This window comes from Motacilla alba, chromosome 5 (genome assembly GCF_015832195.1).
Source record: "Motacilla alba alba isolate MOTALB_02 chromosome 5, Motacilla_alba_V1.0_pri, whole genome shotgun sequence".
Classification (NCBI taxonomy): domain Eukaryota; kingdom Metazoa; phylum Chordata; class Aves; order Passeriformes; family Motacillidae; genus Motacilla; species Motacilla alba.
Genome location: NC_052020.1, coordinates 10,533,104 through 10,558,636, shown reverse-complemented (window position 1 = coordinate 10,558,636; position 25,533 = coordinate 10,533,104). Strand labels below are relative to the sequence as shown.

At 37.0% G+C, this 25,533-nt stretch overlaps 1 protein-coding gene across 6 annotated transcripts in view; it reads right to left on the bottom strand.

The window, feature by feature from the left end:
- SBF2 (SET binding factor 2) overlaps window positions 1-25,533 on the bottom strand; it is a 236,072-nt gene that overhangs the window by 12,061 nt on the left and 198,478 nt on the right. For 2 of the 6 annotated variants that reach the window (XM_038139505.1, XM_038139506.1), the window contains exons 27-35: window positions 24,617-24,813; window positions 20,489-20,626; window positions 19,446-19,541; window positions 15,980-16,051; window positions 13,236-13,420; window positions 11,238-11,414; window positions 8,325-8,426; window positions 6,995-7,180; window positions 324-450 (exon numbers count right to left, since the gene is read on the bottom strand). In XM_038139505.1, the coding sequence (XP_037995433.1) occupies window positions 324-450; window positions 6,995-7,180; window positions 8,325-8,426; window positions 11,238-11,414; window positions 13,236-13,420; window positions 15,980-16,051; window positions 19,446-19,541; window positions 20,489-20,626; window positions 24,617-24,813 (1,280 nt within the window). The remainder of the gene's footprint in view (window positions 1-323; window positions 451-6,994; window positions 7,181-8,324; window positions 8,427-11,237; window positions 11,415-13,235; window positions 13,421-15,979; window positions 16,052-19,445; window positions 19,542-20,488; window positions 20,627-24,616; window positions 24,814-25,533) is intronic. The other 4 variants (XM_038139508.1, XM_038139509.1, XM_038139510.1 and 1 more) reach the window with 3 other exon arrangements.

The following is a 25,533-nucleotide window of genomic DNA, read 5'->3' as shown; positions in this document are numbered from 1 at the left end:
GGGAAAATGGAACTACCTGGAAAAATTGCTAAAAACGTAGTAATTTATGCCAATTAGGCATGGCACTAATTTCTTCTACTTCCTCTTAGGGCCATCAGAGGCATAGCTCAGGAATCTCTGATGCAGGAAACACTACATGTTCTTCACCTCCATTCTCCTTCCTACACCTGAAACGTAATTTCATGACATGGAAATTCCTTATGTGGTCACCACACAGCTACTGGACCATCTTAACCCAGGCAAATTTTTGTAGACCAAATATTGAGGAGAAAAATACCAACAACTACACAAGCAAGTATGCAAGACACAAAGATCACACATACCATGTTCTAGTCTCTCATAATCTGAATCCAGAAGAAATGTTTTAAATCGATTTGATATGTGATGGAAAGCCAGAAACTTCAGATAATATTGATTGAACTCAAACTCTGTCGGGTATTGGTTATGAATCTACAAAATAAAATTAAAAAAAAAAAAAGAAAAAAGTGGATATTGAGGATAATACAAATAGATATGTAAGAAATAATAAAGTGAAATGACAGCAAAACAATTCCCCCATGAATGCTGAAAACAAATTGCACGTGTCACAAAAATCCTTCTAACATTTTGTCCTGGAATATTTTTTGGCTAAATAAATTCATGTATTGTCTATGCTGCAAGAACCTTTCAGAGCAGAGAGAGTGACATGTGTAATAAGCAGAATCATACTCTGCACAAATGATTCCATGATTCTTCCAGGAAATCCAACTGGGAATAAATCTTCCATGATAATTCTTGAGTCACCACATAACTTCACAGGTAAAGATGCTACTCCTGGATGTGGCTGGAATTCAACCTTTAACTGAAAGGCTTCACGTTGGATTTCTGGCTATTGCTCAGAACCCCACGAGGCACAGAAGTACAGAGACAATGCTGCAAATGAGATTCCACCTACCACTCCTGAAACAGCCCATTTCTCAAGCACTTACTTGAGAACTTACTGAGTACTTACTAGTCTACACATATTTCTTCCTTTTCAAAATATGACCAGAAATTAGAATATGATAAAAAACCCACAGTGAGGAGGTGTCTTGTCACTATTCTTTTAAAACAGTAAAAACCATGTCATTCCTTAAATTGTTACCCTCATTAGGCTGTGGGTCTGTCTGATTCAGTGAATGTCTCCAACATGAGTCAGGAGCTGATCTTCATTTAAGAAAACTGCACAAGATTATCAGAGTACAGCACTGTGAAACTGCTGGTTCTTCACAGCAGCTTCTCTTTAACATTATCATAAAGAGCCTGATGTAAGATTCGAAGCACAAAGTTTAATATTCATTGCAAAAAATTTATCACCAGTTACTGATATTTATACTTGATATCCATACAAAATGAAAGATTCTAAAAATCTTGATGAGATAGTGCTTGGAAAATTTCAAGTGTTAATTTAAAATTTACTCTTCAAATAAGTTTATGACTCACAATTTCATTTCAAGAATAAACATGGCAATTAAATGAAAAATTTTAATTGCAGTGGAAATAAATACAGCTTGCAATTGAAAAAGAAACTGCTGCTTGAATTTCAAATTTGAAATAAGTCCCACTGTTCTTTGTTTAGCTCCACACCAAACCTGTAATATACCTTTAGTTCTGCAACCTACCCCTGCCTTGTCTTTTGCATTCCCACCACTCATTTTTCTGTTCCATATTTTCTCTCTAATCTCTTATCAGTTTCTCTCTTAACTTGTCAGTTACTCCATGGGGTTTTTTCAGTACTGATAGGAACTGTTACTAAGATTACTTGAAGCTCCTTACATTTATATTTCCACATAGACCAGCTCAATAAAGGGGGAAATAAGTGTTTAGCAAGGAGAGATTTTCTACTGAACATACAACAGTGACAGGAAAATCCCTTGAAAGGACCTACAAATACTCACACAGCATTTCAGTCAAAAATCTGCTGTTATTATATCTCAACATCATCTTGGGGCTGGACATTTTAAATGCTCAGATACTTTAAGACATGTCAGTTCAATATACCCACTCTCATTTAATCCCCATTTTCCCCCTGATACAAATACTACATTCCTGCACTGATTTGTAAGAATAAAAGATGTAAGAATAAGCAATTTTTTTTCTATGATAAATTCAGGACTTCAATTTTATAGACAAATTAAATATTTAGCTCTATTTATAAAAAAATAGGGGTTTTTCCCATATCTTCTTTAGTACATATTTTCTCCTTGTGTTAGGAATAATAATATACTATCTTCTTTAATATACTGTAAGAAGGAGAGGCAACATTCTGCTATTTGACATGAAATATATACAGGCTCTTAACTTCTACTTATGGTCCAACAATTATTTTAATACATGTAAGAGTTACAAGAGCAAGCTGCTGATAAAATCCTGTCACGGCTCTAAAGGTTGGGGGTGATTCCATTTCTGAGATTTCTGGATGCAGAAATATTGTAGTAACTATAAGTTATTGTAATTACAATTTACTTTTAAAGAGAAAACATCTATAAAACATTTCTCTGATAGAGGTAAACAATGTAATACTTGTTGTCTTAATCTCCATAATACATGAACATTTAAAACATGATTAAACCTGTACATGTTTCTAATATTATGATTGGAGAAACTCAGCATTTTGGAGCTGTTTTTAAGATTACCATGTTCCCACTGAGGTAACTCTTAAATGTATTTAATAATCTTACAGATCTATCAGCTTTCCTTAGTTTTCTAATACCTTTTTGGTTTTTTAAATCAGTTTTTACTTAATAGGAATGAGGAATACAACACTCCAAAGGTGCTGTGCTGGTAATGGCTACAAGGTTTTCCTGCAAACCCTGGAATGCCTGAGCACACCTCCCATGGGAGCAGCACTCACCTCCTCTTACACAGGCTGCTGGGACAGAGCTCCTCACTGGGCTTAAAAGATGGCAGCTCTAGAAAATCATCCTGTTTTAATTATAGTTAATAAATTACCAAACAGTTTCAGAAGAAAAATAAGAGAAGCTTCCTCACTGACATCACTTGCATAAACTCTGTCTCCTTAGAAGCAGGGAAAGCATCTGCCAGATGCTGCTATTGTGAAAGACTGATTCTGCATTAATAATTCAGCTGACACCTGGAGATATTGGCATAAACAATGACTTTTTATAAGATGATGCAATTCTAATTTAGGAATCACTGCTTCATTTGTTTTCTCTGTATCTTTAGTTTAACCCCTGATATTTAATGCATGTACTGGCTCTGTGGTAATTTTCTTACTGCACCTAGTATATGGATTCTAAAGGTTAAAGATACTGAAAGGACCAAATGTTTGCTTCCAGTTGATGGGTAATTTTTAAAAACTGATCATAATATATTACTCTTCAGGGTCAAGTTGCAATCTAATTGGATTCTGTAGTTGCGTAATAATTTGCACAGAAACCAATGAAAATTCACAAAAATTTTCAAGTACAGATTTTGAGAAAACTTTTTTTTAATGATAAATTCATAGGAAATTTCAACCAATAATTTGACTTCAAAATCAATTTCCCTTGAAATTACAACCACACTGATAGAATTTGGTAACTCAATACTGTGAGTTAGAAGAGTTATCATGAGTTAGAAGGATACTCTAGCTCTAGGAAAGTTACTCAGAATTGCATTCTTCATGGGACTGTAGGTCATTTAGCTTACAGACAAGTCTGTATTATCAACATTAGCCTGATTGTGCTTCCCATGCCCTGTCTTGGATGAAGATAACACTGGGCAGAATAATTATAACCTTATTTTTCCTCAGAAGAAGTTACTGTCTCCTTCAGATGGACAAGCTGAACTGCTTCTAATGGTCTTTTCTACCAAATTTTCCCCAACATTTTGACTGGGAAAAGCAGGCAGGCTGCCAAGAAGCCTGAGCTCAGGGCCTGGAGGTGCTGTCTCCACCAGAGCAGCAGAGAACAGCTCCTGATGGGCAGCAGGAGGAACCGGTCCTGCTGGCACAGCTGCACCCGTGTGCACACAGCTCAAAGCCACAAAGAGAAAATGCTCTTCTTTCTGGAAAATGAATCTGCTAATAACCTGTGTATTTCATAAGATAGAGGCAGATACCTGCTGAGTGACTGTGATAATTCCCTTGGGGGAAATTTTGGAAGGAATTTGAGATGGGACTCTGAGTTGTTTTTGATAATGGGATTTATTTTTCTTATCTTCTACATAGTCAGTAAGGGTGAGTTCAGCTCACATCTTCACTGCATGGTTCTGAAGGTCACAAGATCCTTAGTTACAAGACCTTTTAAGGAGTTATTGACCAATAAAACACTGCCAACAAGGATATTTATGGTTTTGACCCAATCCTTAAATAATTTGTCTTATGGACCCCTGCTACAGTGTAAGCTTTCTTAGCCAATCATGTTATGACACACAAACCTACAGTGCTGCTTTCTAAACTCCTTGTTTACCTCGGTAACTACTTTTATTTTTTCTATCTCTTAAAACTCTAAAACTCTAAACTTTCCTTTACTTACCTTAACGTGTCTCTGCTTTAAATTATAAAATCCACAATCCTGCTTCGAGCAACTAAGTTTGGAAGCCTTTTCCAAGGTCTCAGATCAAATCCTGTGTTTAATTCTAAGCTTTGGCTTCCTGGACCAAAGTTTTGAGAGTTCTCTGCATTTTGGATTGTAGCAAGTGACAGGCACTGAAGCTGCTCCCTGAGGTGAATTACAAAGGTGATGCTCCTGTATTTCCTTGACACATTCACATGTGTGGAGCCTGAGGCAAAACTGCACCTGACAGTTGTCAGCAGCAAGGATTTGTCCCACTTTGCATTTCATTCTAACTCATAAAGGTGAGATGATTATAATCCACTATTCCATGCCCTTAGAACTGCAGTTTTTGTTAAACATAACTTAAAGGAAAACCAAGAATGCTGCTATGAAGAAAACATGGTCCATTCTATTTCATGACAATGAACCCGAATCTTTGAATTTTATTTTTAACTTTCTTCTGGATAACCCATTTGTTTCCAAAACCTGTGTCATCTCTGAATCACTTGAGAAGGAAATACTGCATGGGCATGTGAGGACAATTTCTTAGTAATGACAACTTCCTGTGATTTATTACAGTAAAACTGAAGCAAAGTGTTTCCAGGGGCAGAAACAGGATGTAGGCTATGTCTACATCAGCAAGAAATCAGAAGGAACCCAGAGTAGACAAAGAGACTGGAGGAGCTGCTGCTGAGGTCCCTGCAGCCACACTACACATCTGTGGTTTTACCTGGACTGGATTTAGTCCAGCTGAGTGGATGACTCCACTTTACATTGATGACCCAAATGGTTTTAAGCTAAGTGACAAATCATTGGTGCAAGTTCAAACTCTTCGCAAAAAAATCTAGTGCACATGCACCAGACCAGCATCAAAAAATGGTAAGGGGAGATGCTGAGAGGATTCCAGCTCCAAATTTACACTACTGCTTAAAATCAGAGGTAGGTTCACTCCATTCTGCCAATGGATGGTTTTTGTCCAATCTGCCAGTTTAAGCTTGGAGAAGACACCTGACAGCAGAGAGAACACAACACCATGACCAAGACAAATTATTAATTTACAGAACTGAACGAACCACCAGGCAGATGGGTTTCAGTATTAGAGCACATGGAAATTTTGTCCTGTTGTAGCCACTGCAACCAAGAATATGGTTTTTTTTTCTACTGAAGAAAAGAAGCAATAACCCTAAGCCTATTGTAAGAAAAAGTGTGACATTTGGGCAGATCCACTTATCTGACCAAAAAATGCAGTACTGATTCTCTTTAGAGAAATCTCCCAATTTCCAATAAAAAAACAACCTTATGGCTACAACCACTGGGAAATGGATGAAACAGAAGATGTGACAAATATTTCTAAGGTTTTCATAAGGGCAGTGCTATAGCAATCAATGCAAATTCCAAGAATATGATTTATTAACTCCTCAGACAGCAATAATGATGGCTGTTTGTGTTTACCACTGGGACACAAACAAAGCTGGGATATTTTCCATAAGATGTTTTTCACTCCTCTTCTTCTAAGCTCATTCATTATCAATCTCACATAGATATATCTGAAGATTGCTTTCCATGGGTTCAGCAAATTATTTAATCTGTGGAGTTTTCTTCAGGTAGCAGAGTAGGACTACTCACAGACTCCTCTTCCACGCAAGTATTCACTATGAATGTGCGTTCCCACTAAAAAGGCTGGTGCTTTAACAGCTAATTTTCTGTGATACACAATCATCCATGCATTTTAACACAGGTCAATAATGTCAAGGAAACTTTCAGCTTTTTCAATGAGAAAAGTCAGAGTGGGAAAAGTGGGAAAAGAAGGACACGTGTACAAGAGGAACTATGCAAGAACCCCTCTTATGCTTGCATGCACATAATCTCTGCAAAGAATTTACATTTAGTGGTTTGAGACTTCAGAATTTATCCAAAACAAATATAATCTTAACCTAATTTCTTCCTACATAACACAATTGTTGGTGTTCATTATCTTCTGAACGTGTACTAGACATAAAAATCAGAACATCTCAGAACCCCTGGCTTATAGCTGTCGTTGTTTCCAGAACTGGTGCAGTACAAGGCCTCTTCAAGGCTCATCATCAGGCACAAGGAATTAAACACTGTCTAGTCAAGGTCCTAGAAATCAGTCCCTTTTTTCTTCTGAATAAAGGATTCTAAAAGCCACTCATAGCTTAAAAACCTTCCAATTGAAACCTCTACATAAACAATAGAGAAGTACTCCCAACCATCCCTCTGAGTCTGCTTTGGGTCAGTCTCCTCTATTTATGCCAAAAGAGAGTAACTCCAGTGTTATCTGCCCTCTAGACACCCATTCCAGCTCTTCTTGGGGTGAAATCCATCCAATTTATTAACACACAGGGAATGATGTTACTAATCTTCTTTCAAACCTGTGTCCATAACATCTGAAACACTGGAATATACACGTTTCTTCATGAAACCCTCTTGTAAAGGGCAGTTAGAGACTGGCTTACCTGATGCACACAGTCTAAGAACTGTAAGAAAACAGGAGCAAATCCACTGCCCTGGCAGTTGAGGGTGAGATTGCTGCGCTGGCTGAACTTATGGCCAAAGGAGAGCCACTCCTTCTCCACCAGCATCCGGAAGCCTTCCAGGGTCCTGTAGAAGGGGTCACTGAGTAACTGCACCAGAGACACCACCTGGATCACAGGACAGGACATTCTGTGTCACCACTGACAGAAGTTAGGAGAAACCTTTAGCAAATGAATGCAAGCATGCAGTAATCTGTTTATTGTTCAAGAAAACAAAAGCTTTTGTATAAACTCAATGACAAGTATTTTATCACACACGTTTTTATGAAACAAACCAAATATTCCACATGAAACAGCTTCAATTACATTGAAACTTTATGGTATCTGTAGAAGTAAAACCTAAGCACCTACAGACTTGGGAGGCAGTTACAATGTTTACTACCTTTAAATTATGTTTGAAATAAAACCCCTTTTATAACAAACATTTAAAAGACAGTATCTACTACCTCAGCAGAAAAAGCATTAAGGAATTGGTCCTGAGGTTGACTGTAGAGGTTTTGCCCCAGCCAACTGCAGTCTGTTTTTATCCACAGCATCTCAGGAGACTTTAAAATGTAGCACAGCCTTCTTGCACTTCCTCCATTGTTTGGCAACGATTCCAATAATTATGGTCACACTCTTTTGTGTGCTTGTTTACCTGGTACTGTGATGCTGGCTGCACATGAAGGTTTTATTCACTAGAATTATGGCTATCTGTGTTTCTCTTCTGAATTATGAAGCAGCAGCATGGACACAATGCATCTATTAACCCAGGCAGCAGATCTTGATTCACCTAATTTACAGTTTAAGGTGATCTGCCCTTGCAGCAGGTGTCGCAGGCACTTTGGCACAAATTCAGTTTTCTCCCTGTGTGGTTTCCTAACATTACTTATGGAAATTGAGTGGAGGAGAACAAATTTCTCCTGTGTCTAAAATATACAGTGTTTAAAACAATAAATGAACAGTTGTGGTAACTTCTAACTTTCATTCTTACACATGGGCAGGTGCAGGAATGCAGACCTTACATCTCAGCCTTAGTGCTGTTAAGACCATCAGGACCCTTGGAATGAATTAATTTTAAGGAACTATGGCATGAAATAAATTGCAAATAAATGCAAGGATTCATGCATTCTGGTTTCCTCTCTGCTACCACAACACAAATTTATTCATGTCATACCAAATTATCTGTCACTTGTGTAAAAAAAAAATTGCCTTGTGTTTTTCCTTAATATTGAAGGTTTCCTTAATATTCAAGGTTTTTATAGCAGCTTACTTGAGCAGTAATATCCCAGCCATCTTCCAAACAAACCATAACAGAAGAACCATTTTCCAGGAGCTCAGAGATGATCACACCCAGCTGCATTATCCTGTGAAGCTATAAAATATTATGAATGAGTAACACACTCTAGATAAATCTTTAGATAACATCAATAAATAGAATATTTTCTTATTTAAAATGCATTCCTGGATCCACATATAGCCCACAGAAATACATTGATGCAACTGATTAGGCAACAATTAAATGTAACAGTCTAAAGATTTCCATCTGAACTACAATAAAACTGAGGGAAGTTTTGAAGATAGGAACTTAAAGTATTAAAGCCAATGAGTACTGTAATAAACTAGCTGTCATAAAAAGGAGAATGGGGACAACACAGTTGACAGATTTACTGGAGAGAAATTCCATCCTGGGCATAACACTAAAATAATTTCCTGTGAAATGTTAAGATTCCATAAAGTCACTAAGTACTTTGAGGGGAGAACCCATGCAGGATATTTACAAGATAATATTGATAATATTCAGTCCCATGGAAGTTGGAAACTAATGAATTGAACAATAATAACAACAACAGAGAAACAGTTCGGACAGCTGGGCAGACAGGCTAAAAGATATGAAAAGAGGACACTTGCATTATTTGCACTTTAATACTCATTACACAATGGTGCTAAAATAAGCAGGTTAAAGAAGTTCAAGTGAATCTGGGCAATTTTATCTCACTATGAGACATCACATCATTATTACTAAAAAGAAAAATCTATATGATGATTTTACCATTTTTGTATACTATGACAGCACTCTTGGTAAACAAGATAATAGGTAATACATAAACAATTCAGTTTTTTACAGCAGAGTGAAACTGTTCTTTGTGCAGCACTGAATATAATCCAACCAACAGAAGCAATGGGAAAGATGAAAGCCTGAAAGAAGGAAGAAAACAGTACAAGAAAACAAACAAAAGATGGTAAGAAACATCTAAGATCATTTATGCAAGGAAAAAAAGTAAGTTCAGAAAGTACAAAAGGCACAGGAAAGTGAGAAGAAAATTAAATTGAAGGAAACAAGAGGAAGAAAGATCAACCAAACAACAGCTAAACCCTAGAAAATTCATCCTTATTCATGGCAGTCTGCTTTCTTCCTCTTAAAGAACTGATGAATATTGCTATGGAAACTGTGATAGAAAAACCTTCACATAACCATTATTTAGAAAAAAACCTCAACCCAAACAGATTAATTTTCCTGCAATTTTTATAGGAAAAGACTGCAAAGAGAACCACTTTTAAAACAAAGCTTGTTTATTCTTCTATGCTTTCTTAGGCAGTAGGATAAAAGAAAGTCTCTTTCTTCCCATCTTTAATGAGCAAACTGATATGCAATCTGGTTTTACAGATTCTTTGTTAAAAATGCAAGCCACTATTTTTATAATTTGTGTTCAGAAGATAGGGCAGTGCTCGATTTTCTTCTATGCATTCACATTCTTATAAAGAGATAGTCCATACAGTGTTAAAATCTGTAATTTTAAACTTCTATTGCCCAGAAGAGGAAAGCATAATACAATGAAAACATTTTTGAGATGACAGATCTATGTTCTTCCATGGGAATAGTACAAAATGTGCCAAATCAGTCATAAATTAACTTTATCAGTCATAAATTAGCTTTATCACATAAGTCAAATAGGACATGATTTAAACCACAGAAATGTGGTTTAAATATAACAAAGCTGGTGTGTGACATGATGTCCTAGCCCTCAGCAGAGTGATGCACTCAAAGCAAGGAATGATCCTCTGAAATATGCCAAAAGAGAGAACTCTAGAGTTTAATCTGCCCTCCACCCCTGGGCTGCTGCAGGGGACAAGTTTATTTCATTAATTCAATGATGAAATTACATTAGATTAATTTATCTACACTTATGAACTTGCTCAACCAGTCTGTGATGGAAAATGTTCACACGCTGAAGAAGTCAAGTGTTTTTCATGCTCTCCCAGCTTCTCCCCATCCTGGAAGCCTTGGTGGGCAGCCCCAGGCATGAGCAGCTCCGGGAAGAAGCTGAGCCCCTCCTTGCAGCACATTTCCACCAGGAGTGCATTTCCTGATGTGTGATATCTGACAAGTCCCTCTCAAGTATTTCCTCCTTAAGAAATCAGCATAGTTCTATTCTGCTTTCTGTGATTAATTGCATTTGAGAAAAGTATAATCTGCAGGGGCTTCCAAACATAACAAGCAGCTGTTAAAAACCATTCACTGTAATTAAAGTGGTTTTAGATGTACAAAGAGCTGGCTTTCCCACATCCTTCTTAATTTGAATCTTGCAAAGTTTGCTCCAGTCTTGCCTTTGTTTGGTTAATATTTATGTAAAGGAATATGAGATAAGGAAATAAAGGTACAGATTCAGAGAGAAGAGAGTAACACACATAGAATCCTCTCTTCCCCACAAACACTTCCCCATATCCAAGACGTCTGCTTGTTTTTTAACTTGTGCATATCAAAATCTAGGGTGGGAACACATAAGAAGAGTCAAATAATGGTTTTAAAATCCAAAAGCTCACTTATGGTTCCACACTTTCTTTTTCTGATTTTTAAAATACATAAAATAAGAAAAATAATTTAAAACCAAGACCATGAATTTATACAGATAGAAAACCCAGTCACCTCTCCTTGGGTGTGTGTTCCATGTTATAAAACATAAATTTTGTTATAGAAATGCCTCCCCTATTTGTAAATATTATGATGGCATTGAACTAATAGTAACGCCTGTGTAATGCCAGAATAGAGAGCATGCAAAGTGCTTACAAGGAGCAAAGAACAGCTGGTTAGAACACAATAGTGCTCTGTCACAAGAGCTTGGAATTTATTTTCTGTGAGCAGCACTGCATATAGATTATCAGAAGTACCTGTCAGATAAATTACCTGCGGGAACCACTCTGACTCCCCCAGAGCTTTGAGGAATGTTGCCTCAGAGTCAGTAGGAATAGTGCTGGGAACACAAGCTCTCATCAGCTTTTTAAAGCTCGCCTTTGTCTGCCGGATGTCACTGAATTCAACAGGAACAAATTCACAATTCAAAGCAAAATCTAGTTTGAACCCCTGTATGAAAAGGACAACAGCAGATGTCATTTAAAAGGGAAGCATATTTTTCACTGACAGTCTCCTTAAATCCCAAAGTCTTGCCTGCTTTATTGCTAAGCAATTAATTCCTCATGAAAAATCGGTGCAGTTAAACACCTGCCCAGGATAATAAAAACATAATAAAAAATCCTTGCAAAATGTATCACAATAAAGTACCCAGTTATAACCATAACAGCAGAATGTACCTGCACAGCAGTCATATTTTCAATAATAATTAGAATTATTACAATAATAATTAGAATTATTCTAGCAGTAATTGTGGTGAAAAACCAAAGTCCTGTGACGATCTGTTCAGTTCCTTATACACAACATAGTGTACTTCCTTTAACATTTTTAAAACTAATCAACAATAAACAGTTAAAAATGAAAATATCTGTATGGATGACATAGGAAGAGCGCAGGACACATTTTGGGAGTTCAAAAAAGCAGAAAAAAGTAACCCCCACACCCAAAAAGAAGCCCCGTGAGTGCAAACCAGCTGAGTCATCTAAACCATCACTGGGCATTGAGGGAGTTGTTTGGCTGAAGTGCCTTGTTCAGCACAGAGCAGCAGCTGCATGATTTTCCTAGCAGAATTCCTCATGTTTTATTTAACTTACTGCATTTAAGAATAGGAGAGGAGGACTGAATTAAGAGAACAAGTCAGCTGACCGAAAAAAACCCCACCAAAGCCCAATGGATTATGATGAAAAGGATAAGACGGAGAACATTATCAGGAAAAACAATTCTCATGTATGAAGCATCACTGAAGATGTGCGTGCCAAACTTTTGGAGTTTTCTTCAGAAATTGCTTTCATTGAATTAAACTTGGCCTGCAAATCATCTTCATTAAGCTCCTTCACAGAATGCCAGTTGAAAATGCAGGAAAGTGAAAGCCTGGTTTTAATTCTGTTTATATTTTGCATGGTTCAAAAATAAATTCAATAACTCAACAATGGCAAGTTGTAATAATGCATGACAAAAGCAACTGAGGAATGTAGCGCCATTTCTTTAAAATGTTGTATATTTCTGTTTGCCTCATCAATTTATTTCATGTGATATTTAGCAGAATAAAGCAGTAGTTTCTGCTACACAGCTGTAGATGCATGACTGAACTCTTCACTTATCATTCATTAAGAAATCAAACAAATAGAAACAGTCTTTATTAGTGGAATATAGTAATTTAATTCTGTGTAATTGATGCATTATTCTGGTACAGCATGTCTCCTCCACCTCCTGATAGAACATAATTTCAGAAAAAAAAGGAATAGTGATGTGTTTTCCTACTACCAATAACGGGTTTTGGACCTTTTGTATTTCAAAATATACATTAATATTTTATGTATGCTCACATTTTGAATAAGAAAGTAGAAAAAACCTGGTTTCTTCATCTTTGAATGCAGAGATTAAAAAAAATCTGAAAACATTTTCAGAAAACAAGCAAGACCACTAAGAATTAGAGGATACCTGTTTTTCAAACAATTGCATCAAAAACATTAAAATCTATCAAATAGTAAGTACAAAACTGTAGACATCAGGGTCCTCTCCATGCAGTCAAATCAGGAGTTCTGGGTTGGCCTTATTCCCATCAATCTGGCTTTATGTGAGTTCAGTGCTGCCCACAGTAATGAAGGTTTCCTTCTCTGATAATTGCTTCCCCAGCTAACAACATTTTATTTCCTTCATAGCGTATTTCCATCTTACCTTGAATACCATTTATTGTTTGCAACAACAAGAGAATAATTCAACTCAACCAAATAAAAACGACATGAAACGTGAAACAAATTAAACTGTTGTTACCCGTAACTGAGATTTTTCTCCAAATATATAGAGGGCTGCTTGTCTTCTCAGCAGCTGGCTTTGCAGAAAGGAGCTGCTGCTGTAGGGAGGGGGGTTATCCTTCCCTGCAAGCCTTGCACCAACATCAATGAACGGAGTCTGAGTGTTGATAAATCGGTTGCTTGAACGAAGACTCGCCCATACACCTTCATAGGGATGAAGAATATTTAAAAACTATTTAAAAAATATTTTGTGCGAGGAACTGGAGATCATAATTACTTAGATAGATGCTTAAACATGTCACATGCATCCCTCACAGGACACAATTTAACAGCATGTACTGGAAAGAAATAGATTTATAACAAAAATTGTCAAAACCATCCTACTGCATTGTTGAACCTTAGACTCTCATCTAACTCTGCTTTCTACTGTAGAGAAAAGAGTTGCTGTGATGTCAGTGACACAGTGATAAACCACAATTTGCAAATAGCAATGTCCATGTAAGTGCAGGGAAATGAAATTTCTAGAGGGACAGAAATCAGGAGAGTGCAGAAACCCCAAAGCTGGCAACAACACAAAGTGCAGTGGGATGTGCAAGCAGCAATCCTTGCATGGCATGGCATTCACATTCTCTGAACAGAGAGACATAATTCTCTCTCTCAGGGATTTTTTTCTCCTGGAGAAGGACAGAGAGAAGAAGAGAAAACAATTCTCATCTCTCTTGCTGCTCCTGTTGTCTTTGCACATGTAGAATGTGTTAGGAAGATTGTTTACCTGCAGGGAGTTCTTAATTGGATTCTGGTGATGGCTGTTTCTATTCATTGGCCTATTGGGTCAAAGCTGTGTCCTGGCTGCCTCAAGACAGTCACAGGTTTTTCCTTAGTATGTAGTTTAGTATTACTATAATATATAGACACAATTAATTAATTGTATAAAATTATATACTTTATATTATATATACAATATACAATATTGTATCTTAATTAATTAATTAATTTAGTATTTTTATGTTATACATATAATATAATACAATATAGTGTTAATAAAGCAATTGCTCAGCATTCTGAATCAATGGAGTCAGATGCCAATCATTCATTCCACGCTCGGGGGCCACCTGTTTTACTGCAGAATGGCATCACACCAACAGCCCAGCAGCACTCTGAGCACTGCCAGGGGGGGAAATTCTACAGCACACAGCCACCATCTCATCTCATCTCATCATGCTTGAGTTAAGTTTTGGTGATTTTAACATAAGAAAGTAGTGATTTTTAATCTGATTTTAAAAACCAGATTGCCAAGGCCTGTTTAGCGCTAGAAAAAAAGACAAGCAGTAAATATTTTTCTGTTTCTTGTTCCTCAATGAATAACCAGGATTTTGTGAGGTTGTTTTTGTGTGTGCAATGTGGGGCATGTGAAAGGTATTGGATTCCCAGAGTATGAATAGCACTACTTGAAAATCAAATCCCTTAAAGTACACTAAGTTTGGCATCCAAATGGCAGTGTGAAATTCCTTATCCCAATATGCAGTAAATCAGATTATCAGAAGAGACTCTTGTCCATAAATCTGTGAAGCAAGATATCCAAAAGAGGCACCAGAAATACCTCACAGTACTAGAAATTTAGATACCATGGGACCAACACCCACCCCTCTTCAGGAAAATCCAACAATGTGCATAGCTAACATTTCTTGCACAGAAGAAAAAAGATGCAGATAACAGTAAATTCCACTAAGATAGCTCAAGCAGCAAAATACTTTTATTCTATTTTTTAGAAGCAGGATTGTGTTTCTATTAAAAAATAATTCTGTACAGTAACTCTCAACAGGGACTTGTCTGTAAAGCTTAGCCTGTCTGGCTGCTAGTCTGAGATGTGAGGAGATGAACTGCAGCAACTGAGAGTGGCTGGCAAGGAGTTCTGGGCAGTAACACCTCTCAGAAGCTCCCACTTCACAGCCAGCCACTTCTACAAACACCTCAAGCACTAAAGGAGTGTGTTTAGTACAAACTTTTATTCCATGTCTCAGCTACTGCACGTGAAATAATAGAGACTTCAGCAAGCAGAAATCACAGCAAACACTTAAGAAGAGAAAGAAGTTCTCATTCATTTGCTATGAAAAATTTCCAACACAAATTGCTGTCCCCATAGATGAAGAGTACAAAAATACACAGTGACACTTTGGAGCATTTCACAAATGCACTCATCATCAGCACTTGTGGCACATCAAAAGCAACAAAACTGGCTACAAATACATGCAGATGAACATGTTTGCCAGCATGGACAGCAGTGATTCAAAGGCACAATTATGTTTCTACTGTACTTTTGCCTAGTACTTTATTTTTGTTAGCAGTATCTTATGTATTACTGGATTATTATGACTTTCTGATTTGACAGTAATCCATTTCCCCCTGTTCATTAACATTAATAATAACTATGGAAAGAAATTCATTGGCTAGATAAGTGTTTCTTAGCTATTTTCCTAAAGCAGTAGGAATACTAAACTCTTTTCCAGAACTGATTTTTAGCTGTTTTAACTTTCAGACAGAAAATTTTCTACATATCACTCTGTGTTACATCACTGTCAGTGTGCATATTTTAAATGGGTGAAAAAGCACCAAAACATAAATCCACAACACTGAGCTAAAACCCCCGAAATTTTGTTAGTGCAGGAAAAAAGGCTTTCTGTCAGTATCACTTTAGAATGAATTAAGACATAGTAGCAGCAGATGGTAGAAAAGAATGGGCTTTCAGGACACAGAATACAGTACCTTGGTGGACTCTTTCCTTAGTTGCTGATTTGGAATTGGAATGAGTGAAACATTTATCTCTGTGCCCAAGCACTGGCAGATAACAGTTAAGACAGAAGGAGGAGGAATGGAATGCACATTGCAGCCAAACATTGCAAGAGAGAAGAAAAGGGTTACTTATTAATTTCCAAAGATCTAGTATATATTGCATTTCTTCATAGCACATGATTTATCAGACAGCACGAATCTCAGGCATCACAAGACAAAACATCAATCAAGCCACAAAACCAATATAAAATGGGAAGGAGGAATCCATTTATCAAACAGGAATAATTTCCATTGTCATTGCAATAGTTTCAGACATGTTGCAAAGCCACCATGTGTTTTTCCATAATCATAATACCAAAGGAAATGTAATGATTAAATCATTCTGTTGAAGAATTTATTGAAAGTTTCTATACAGCTGAAAGTTAGTTCAATTAAAAATCCCAACATTAACGCCTGTTATAAAAAGCTGGTTTAGTCTAGGGACATTAAGTATAGAATTTGATGGACCTCAAAATTAAAGCAGAATGCAAGATATTAGTTCTGTACACCTACAAACATTTTTAAAAGCCTGGGTACAAGTACAGAATTTAGAAAACTTGTAATATCTACCACAGAAAGAGATATTCTCTCCCCTTGCAAAAATCATCATTTTCTGTGGGAGCATTCATTATGTGTTTATCAGTGCATTTATCTTTGGCTCAAAACCCACATCAACATAACCGAGTCCTTTTAATACAAATATTCGATTAAAACATACTCAAAATGTTAATGTTTCCTGCTTTGGAAATGATTCTCTGAGCTGGGTCTGTATTTTCAAATTATAAATATCCTAGAATTTCTCCAGTAATGGCAAAACATACTGAGGAAAGTTCTTATTCTGCTAAATGACACAGCTATTCCAGGTAAGAAGTGCTGCTCTGCAGTTACAAAGAAGGAAGAGGAAAAGCTATGGCTTTTGAGTGAACTTACAATTCTCATGAAAAGTATCAACCAAGAAAAGGTCAAAGAATGAAAATATATTATGAAACATAAGTGTTTGACCAAATATTTCAGATCAAAACCAACTTGACTGAGCTTTGGGCAGATGCTTCGCAACAATGTTCCAGATAAAGTAAAAAATCATACTTGACACAGACACAACTATTCAGAACAACTGATGAGTGTTCAGAACAATGATGGTTTTAAAAAAACGAGAAATACTGTTCATGCACCAGAACATGATTCTAACTTATATTTCAAAATTATATGTATTACAAATATATTGTCTGGCACAAAAAAAAAATTAGAAAATGTAATTTTCTACTGGTGTATCATAGCTGAACCTGGATTTTGAGCCTTGGTATGTGTGAAAATAAACACAAGGAAAGAAAAGAGTGGTCCGGAATCCAAACCACAAAACCACTGCTATTGTATTTTGCACAGTGCATAATCCATAGCTGCTTGCTGCTTCACATGTGAAATACATCTAGCTGAGAAAAAGTAGTGAGGAACTTCGTGATAATGGATTTGAGAACAATTTTAGAGATTTTATATACTCTGTGTATTTTAAAATTTCTTTTAAAAGGATTGTGTCAGCTAATCTAAAAAGCCCCTAGTGTTTACTTCTCTCCAGGGAGATACTCCCTTTCTCTGTTCTCTCTTCCCCTGTCAACTTCTCACCTTCCCCAGGGCTCCCACTGTACTTGTCAAACATTCTCATGTTTCAGCAAAGTCCTCCTGTGTCCTGCTGAACTGTGAGCAGACACCTTTCAGATACACAGGGCAGGTGTGGCAGAGATCCAGCGAGACACGAGATAACTTCCCTGCCCTCCTCCTGATTACTGCTGAAATTCAGCCAAGGGACCCCAATGTCCAATAAAACAACGTCTGGGACCTCATACTGCCTTCTTTGAGCAGCAACAAACTCATCCCATCACACTTAGCACGAACTCTAATCCTAGAAACCAGCAGCAGTTATTTCAGTAACCCCTTTATCTTCAAAGGACAGCTTCCACCCAGCAAGCAGAGAGCTTTCCCTGACTTATCTGCAGCCCTTTCCCCGCCCCTCAGCACCACTGGGCTGTTGGTGCCTTTGTGCTGGCACAAGGGGATGGAGCAGAGCCCAAGCTCTGCTGGCAGGCAGCAGCACTGCCAGTGCTGCAGGGCTCAGCCAGGCTGGGCACAGCATCATTCACCCAAGAGCTGCAGCCACCTCTCCCTCCTGCTCTCATCAGCCCCCTCACCCACATCACCAGCTGTATTCACCTCCAGCTAGAGCACAGGAGCAGCACAGTGAGCACAGAACATCCACAAAACTCTCACATAAGAAATATGCATTGACTGTGATTAATGAAAATACACAGAATTCCTTTGAGTAATGAAAATTCCCCAGTCTTTGGTGATCCCCCTGTCCTCTCCTGCCCTTCCTCTCTTCCCTTCTGCTACAATTCTCACATCACTTCCCTACACGTCCCTGAGCATTCTCCTTTCTCTCTCCCTCTCTGTTATTCCTTCCTTCATTTCCATAATCCCATCCCACCTCTTCTGGAATTTCTTCTCTACAAAATATTTTTATCCTTCTTCATATGAGCTGTAGGTCTTGCATCCCACAAGAAGATTTAGGTTGCAAAGAACCTCAGCAGGTTAACGTAAACCTAACTAATTTCAGATGCTAAAAGTATCAAAAGAGAAGAAAACCAGCATTTAGATGCTTAGAAATAACTGTCAAAGGAGACTTCATGGCTGAAAGGTAATAAATTAAATATAAAATGCTCTCTTGTATGGAATAGATTCACCCCTATTTTAACAAACCTATATTTAAGAAATTTGGTGCACTAATTTATGTGCATGTTACACATAAAAAAAATTCATAACTTCATCAGACTAGAAGTGTAGAAGGAGATGGAATCCCCCTAACAGAAAGAAATGCTCTTGCAGAAATGGCACTGATGAGCCCCTGTATCTAGGAATAACTATTTCCAAAAAATGCACAGTGTCTCCCTACCTACTACACCTGGCCACAGAACTCCCTACTACTAAAAGTAAAATTATTCACAGATTACTTGTAATGTTATGAAGCATCAGCAAAGCTTCAGACACATGCTGGAATGATTTGTAATTGCAGATTCTACAGTCTGTAGAATTCTTATATAAAAATATGCATTTTCAGTCCATACATAGACAAATTAAAAACATGGATGAATCCCAAATTATTTAGAAACATAATCCCTATCTGAGTGCTTAATTTTTCACTAATTCCAACATGAAACCAACTTTATTTCAATAGTAAGTAAAGGATTTGAACAGAAATTAGACAATATTGTGGACTGAGGCCAATCTAATTTCTGTTTTGTTGTTTCACAGAGCAACGAATCAATAAAAAGTATAATTATTTTTATTTCACTAACAGTTTTCATCATTTATTACTTCAAATAATACACTTTGAGCTAGTCTTACTAACCTCCTCGAGCAAAGCTATTGGATAGATTTACATCCAAATGTCCTGGCACTACCTGCTTAAACACAGTGGACATTCTTGAAGCCCTCGTTTCAGTGCCTAAAGTCAGCCAAAAAAAGAATAGAAGATTAAAAAAGCTACAGTGTTAACCAGACTAATACTTAATATGACTGATAAAATGCCCTTTTTCACCCAATACAGCTGTTTCTTGCCAATTTTGTACTTTGGATTTAGTTTTTAACACAAATGTGTGCATTGGCAACAGTATGGAGGTGTTAGATACAGCTAAGCAGTCAACATATTTTACAATAAATGAAGCAGAGCACACACACTTTGGGATGGTGTTACTTTACAAGAAAAGCCACTGTTTGGCAGTATTAGGCCAATTACAACTGAGTAAGACAAGACAGACACAATTTCAAGTCACACAGTCCTTCCTGACACGTTGGGGTTACCCTCACCTAAACCTCACCAGGTTTCATCATTAAAAAAACTGAAATAAAACATGGATTAATTTCTTCATGGCTCCACCTAGGCATAACTCAAATAGTGTCTGTTGAAAGAGTTTTCACTGCAAAAAGAGCTCTATTTGGGAATTACATTAATAGAAACCCATTATGAGTATGTCAAGCATAAAGAGGCCTCTATGCCTTCCATTGCTGCTGAAGCTAAACAATGTCATCTGCTCTGATCTTGCAACCTCACACTTCCTCATTATACAAAACAGGAGATTTTGTCTCATTATATAAAATAGAGCAGATTTTGCATCCTTTTAAATTTGGTAGTCTTTAATAAAATATGCAGTTTATACTTCATTAGCTATAAAAGACTTTACTGCCAGATTAATATTGAAAAGTATTTCAGGAGAAAGATTACAAACATCCTTTACACAGAGAAACATATTCACTGAAACTAAGAGTGAACAGGCTATCTGGAAAGCCTAACAATAAAGAACCAACAGAATTTATATGGAACACTGAGCTATCACTAAATCAGAGAAAAGTCTCAGCTTAGCCAGAGAAAAGCACTGTACAAAGGAATTTTACCTGGAGACAGAGCAATGGTTGGGCTGACAGTGAGGGTATTACTGCCATTCCTTTTGCAGTGGACGGATATCACATTCAGCAAGGCTTGAAGGTATTTCTCCTGTTCTATACTGCTTGAGGATTCTAGAGAAGTGGGGGCTGGAGTCACAAGAAGAACAGAATTTAAAAAGAAAAATACAATTTGTAAATACGCAGAATAAAAGGCTTACTGTGTAAAGCAGAGCACTGAAAATGTCCCAGTTTGTCTGTCAAAGGTTCAAAAAGCCTCTCCTTTGATGACAAGCTGTTCATCACCTGGCTGCACAGCAGGATCCAGCAATGTTCTCCTGCATTCCACACAAAGCTGAACTTCTGAAACTTTCACCTCATGGTCACTACTGAAAACATTCATCACTAGCCACAACATCAGCATAAAATGAGCAAAGATAATGCAGCTTTCCCTTCACTCTCCAAACAAAAAGTAACATTTCTAAGGTTGTGCTGCTTGTCAGCAAAATGTGCAGAGAACAGACAGAGCTGTTTCTTTAACAAAAGGAAAAAACCATACTCAGTCAGCTCTTCCTCATTCCAGAAAAGGAAGATTACTTACCTGTGCTTGGAGGTTCCTTGGGATACAGTGCCCATTTAAAAAGTTAAGAAAGTATTAACAAAATACAGAACCAAGAGAAAAAAACCTTCAAATAAGAAAAACAAATAATCCCAACCATTGTGGGATCCCAACCATAAACTCCACCCATTGTGTCCAGGTGCAAGGACCTAAGGAAAGGAGCTGAAGCTCAGGTCCTGGGCCATAGCATGATGACAAAATAGGGTTCAGTATCGATGAGTCAGTTTGCTTTTTTTTCAGATATCAAACAAATTTTTTGGAATTCCAGTTTATTGCAGCCATCTTTGGACTTACAATAGGGCAAAAGTTTCATAGCTGCTTAAACCAGGACTTGGTATCTTGCCCACAAGAGCCAACGTTTGGAAGAGTATGAGTCAGAGTCAAAGAAATCGACTGAGCACATTTTGACAAAACACTGGTAATTTGTAAATCGTTTTCTCCAATGATGATCCAATCAGATTCTATGCTGGAGACTAATAGACAGTAAGCTAATTAGCTGGAAGTGGCAAAAGAAATTTCAAGATTGAAATTAGTATCTGAATTGAAAGTACAATTAGGAAGTGATGATGTTTCCTGCAGGATACATCATGCTGTTTCTTTCTGACCGAGTGGAAAAAGCCTGGGCAGGAACATTATTTTCTCTTCTACTCCTAAGCAGGATTTACACATCCTGAAATCTACTGGAATGATCTCTGGGTCCCCTAGCCCTTGAAATAATATTACAAAAAGTCAATTAAGTTCTTAACAATTTAGTTAAATTAAAAGGAATGAGCTGTCTAAATGAAAGGATAATGTCTATACCACTTGCACTTACAAAGTTTTATTTTGTGAAGAGTATTGTGTGTGTTTTAGAAAACAGCTTGACTTACATCAAAGTCTGTCATTGAACCAAGCAGATACCAGGATTAAAGACTGAGGGCAAAAATATCATTGTGATGGTTTACAGATGGAAAATGTGCCCCTTCAATCTCACCACAACTCATCCCATCACAGCAGCATACAGAGGTGACTCAAAGCATTGCCCCCTACCAGCAATGAACTGGGATTTCCATGAAATCAAAACCTTTCATGCACTGTATCACATGTGAAATCACCACAGAAACATGGATTTAACAAAAGATGGGGGATGAGGCAATTTTATCCCACTTAATTTGGTTTGTGTCTCAGGAAAGAAATGCATTGCTTAGTCCTGCAATGCTAATAGGTGCTTTATCTGCCTGCTCACAGGTTGCTCCATCTTTATCTTACAAGTCCTAATACAATCAATAACTCAGCCTGAAGCAAGACAACTGTTCTCTTGGATAGTGTTACTACATCCAAGATACATAAATGTTCTTTCCACAGGGCAGCTGACCACTAAATGCTAATTTAGGTGTAGAATGTCATATTTAGAACTACAGTGCTCTGCAACAGAATTCCCAGAAAGGCAAAGTAATTCAGAAACCAACTTGCAGGTTTCAAAGGATCATTTCAAAAGACCTATATACTCTCCATTTCATATCTAAACATCTGTTAAAAATCTTTTCTTTTGGACAGACGTTAGAAAATACAATTCTGTTGCACATGCAGTTTGGTTCCACACAGAAATTAAGTACTGCGCATAATTTCTCAAAAAATATGTTCTGTGCTTCTTATATAACACACTGACCACCAACTGTGCTCTGAAAACTTGCGTAACACACCACGTAACAGGAAATCACAAAAATGTTCACTAAGCTCCAGCAGGCCCTCCTCGTTTCTCTGTATCAACCCAGAACTGACCAATAAAAATCTACTCCTATTTAGGAAAGAATGAATATGTCTACTTGAATTTAACTTCAGATTCTCTTTGTCCTCTTAGTTTGCTTCATGATGAGTTTTCCATCACAGACTTCCCTTCACTGCACACAACTCCTGCTGAGGCAGCTGTGTACAACTACCTTAGCTGATCACTTTTATTTCAACAAGCTTCAACTCCATTAAAAGATAAACAACCTAGAAATATTTTCCATTTTCCTTCCTGAGGGAAGTCTCCATTTTCTTCACACTTTAAAAGGAGCAGTAACTCCAAAAGCAAGTATCTGTCAGTCACAGCTATTGTCAAATCCATTTATCTACTCTGTAATATTCTGGTGGACATATGGCAATATAAAAGGCTATATATAGCCTTTAGAAGAAATTAAGAAAAGAATCCATCAGAAAACTACTAAAGAAAACATCAAAGTATTTGTCTTTACATAATTTTGAGACTATTCCTGCAATAGTCTCAAAAAAAGTCTTTTTTTTTTTCAATTTATTCTCTATTTGTACCAGGTTAAAGATGCCTCATCTGTATTTCAGCCAGGACAATCACTATTAAATCACCTGAAGACTAACATTTGAATTGCCATGCCTGGTATTCACAACATAAGGATGTGGGAGAACTGGTGTACCCATTAGCTTTGGCAGCTGCTGTGTCAACTATTGGTGGCACTTCACTGATTAATTTCATTAATCCCTTCAAAAAAACCACATTATATAAATTTCAGTTCATTGCCTTCATTGCTCATCACTCCAACTAAAAAATGTTCCCATAAAACACTGAAGAGATACATTCAATCAGTGCCATAGCAGTGAATATTCAGCAGATAATTAGTGATTCACAAATTAGCCTTAACAGTCAGTCCAGACACTGTCTAACATTAAAAACATTTTTCTAACACCTTTGAAATAATGAGATTTTAAAGGTGCATTTGATACACACAAAACCTCAATATGTCTGATAAAATTGCTCTTAAAAGCAAGAAAAACATGGTTTTCATAAAGGTATGCTGTGAAGGAAAAATTATGGAGGACTATGTAAAAAATATTTAAATCACATAATTTTCAAATTACTTTAATGGCACTTGCACATAAGTGTACATTATGCTTCTTACAGGTTTTGAAAAATTCTGTAGAACACACTTGAATAGAGAGAAAACTTTTAGTTGCATTTTAGCCATTACTGGGGAGAAAACAAACATAAACAGGACATAAGAATCTCTTTGATACCTTAATGAGTTTCTGGTACTCCAATTCGACCTCACATTTCTTTTTCCTCCAAAAAGAAAACTTATGGCCTAATTCTGGAATAATTTCTAAACAACTATCAGTTTGATTAAAGAAAATACTGACTCATTCTTGGCATGAAGTTAACTCTGAGAAAGCTATTAGCATGAGATGGAAATCCAGGCAGTCAGAAGTATCCTAAACACTGCCTGTGAATGATGGAAGTCAACAAATGTTATTCCCAAAATTGATGTTACCCTAATATTACACTCTTCTGAAAAGCTAACTATTCTGATAAATCTTGTGTTGGTCCAATTTCTGCCTAAATTGTTCATTCATATTTTTTTGAGCTGCTTTCACACCATTCAGGATTTTGGCACACAGTAATTAATAACATCAGATAACCACTTATACCCTGAGACTCCTGGTTCAATGGAATCACTGATTTTCGTCTGGCAAAATCAGCATTTCCATGTGAAATTCCTGCTAGAGAAAGCCTGGCTGCATCAACTCACCCGTGGGATGTGTGTTCTGGGATTTGAAGAGGCCCACCACGCTTTTTCCATGGAAGCCCCCAGACCTGAGGAGCAGAGTGCTGTTTTTGGTGCTCTTCCAGCAGACCACGGGCAGGCGGTTGTGGCGGTAGCAGCGAGCCACTCTCTGCAGGCTGCTGTCCTGGACAGACTGAGGGACCACCAGCAGCCCAGGATAGCTGCATTGACAGCAAAGGGGAAAAAAAAAATAAAATGGAACAGTTAAAATTGCCTTCAAAATGCTCAGCAATAAAAATAAAATTTCTAAAATTACAAGCTGAAAACACGTCTTAATGAAATACACCTTAACTGTTAGAATTACTTTTATTTTTAAAGTCATTTTTACTCCAAGCCTAGGAATACATTAATTTAAGCAAACTGCATTTGAAATAGAAATTGAATTATGAAAATTTTGTAAGAGTCTCATCACTAATCACTTTCCATTTAAGGTTACATTTTATTTGGTAGTATTTTTCTTCTTAGCACATCTCTTATCTATCACTATAATGAAGCCGTATTTTTAAGCATGACAGAAAACACAATTTTGAGGTACACAAACGATGCAGTAGTTCCATTTATGACACTTGTATATGAAATATGAGAATTGAAAGGAAAGAATGTTGAATTGCCTAAAGTATCACAATGAAAACAATAGTCTCCCATTTATGGAAAAATATATTTAAATTTTACAGTTGGAGTCCTTGGAACAGAGTGCTTGACAATGCATTTTTGTGTTCTCTTAAAACACTGCAATGCACTGAGAGATTAGGAAATTCACTGATATAATACCTTTACAGATAAAAAACACAGTAAGATGGCAGTTTTGTTCATGTTAGTGAAAGAAGGATTCAAGCAATATGAAATATGATTTTCTATCACCTCCAAAAAAATCACAAGTC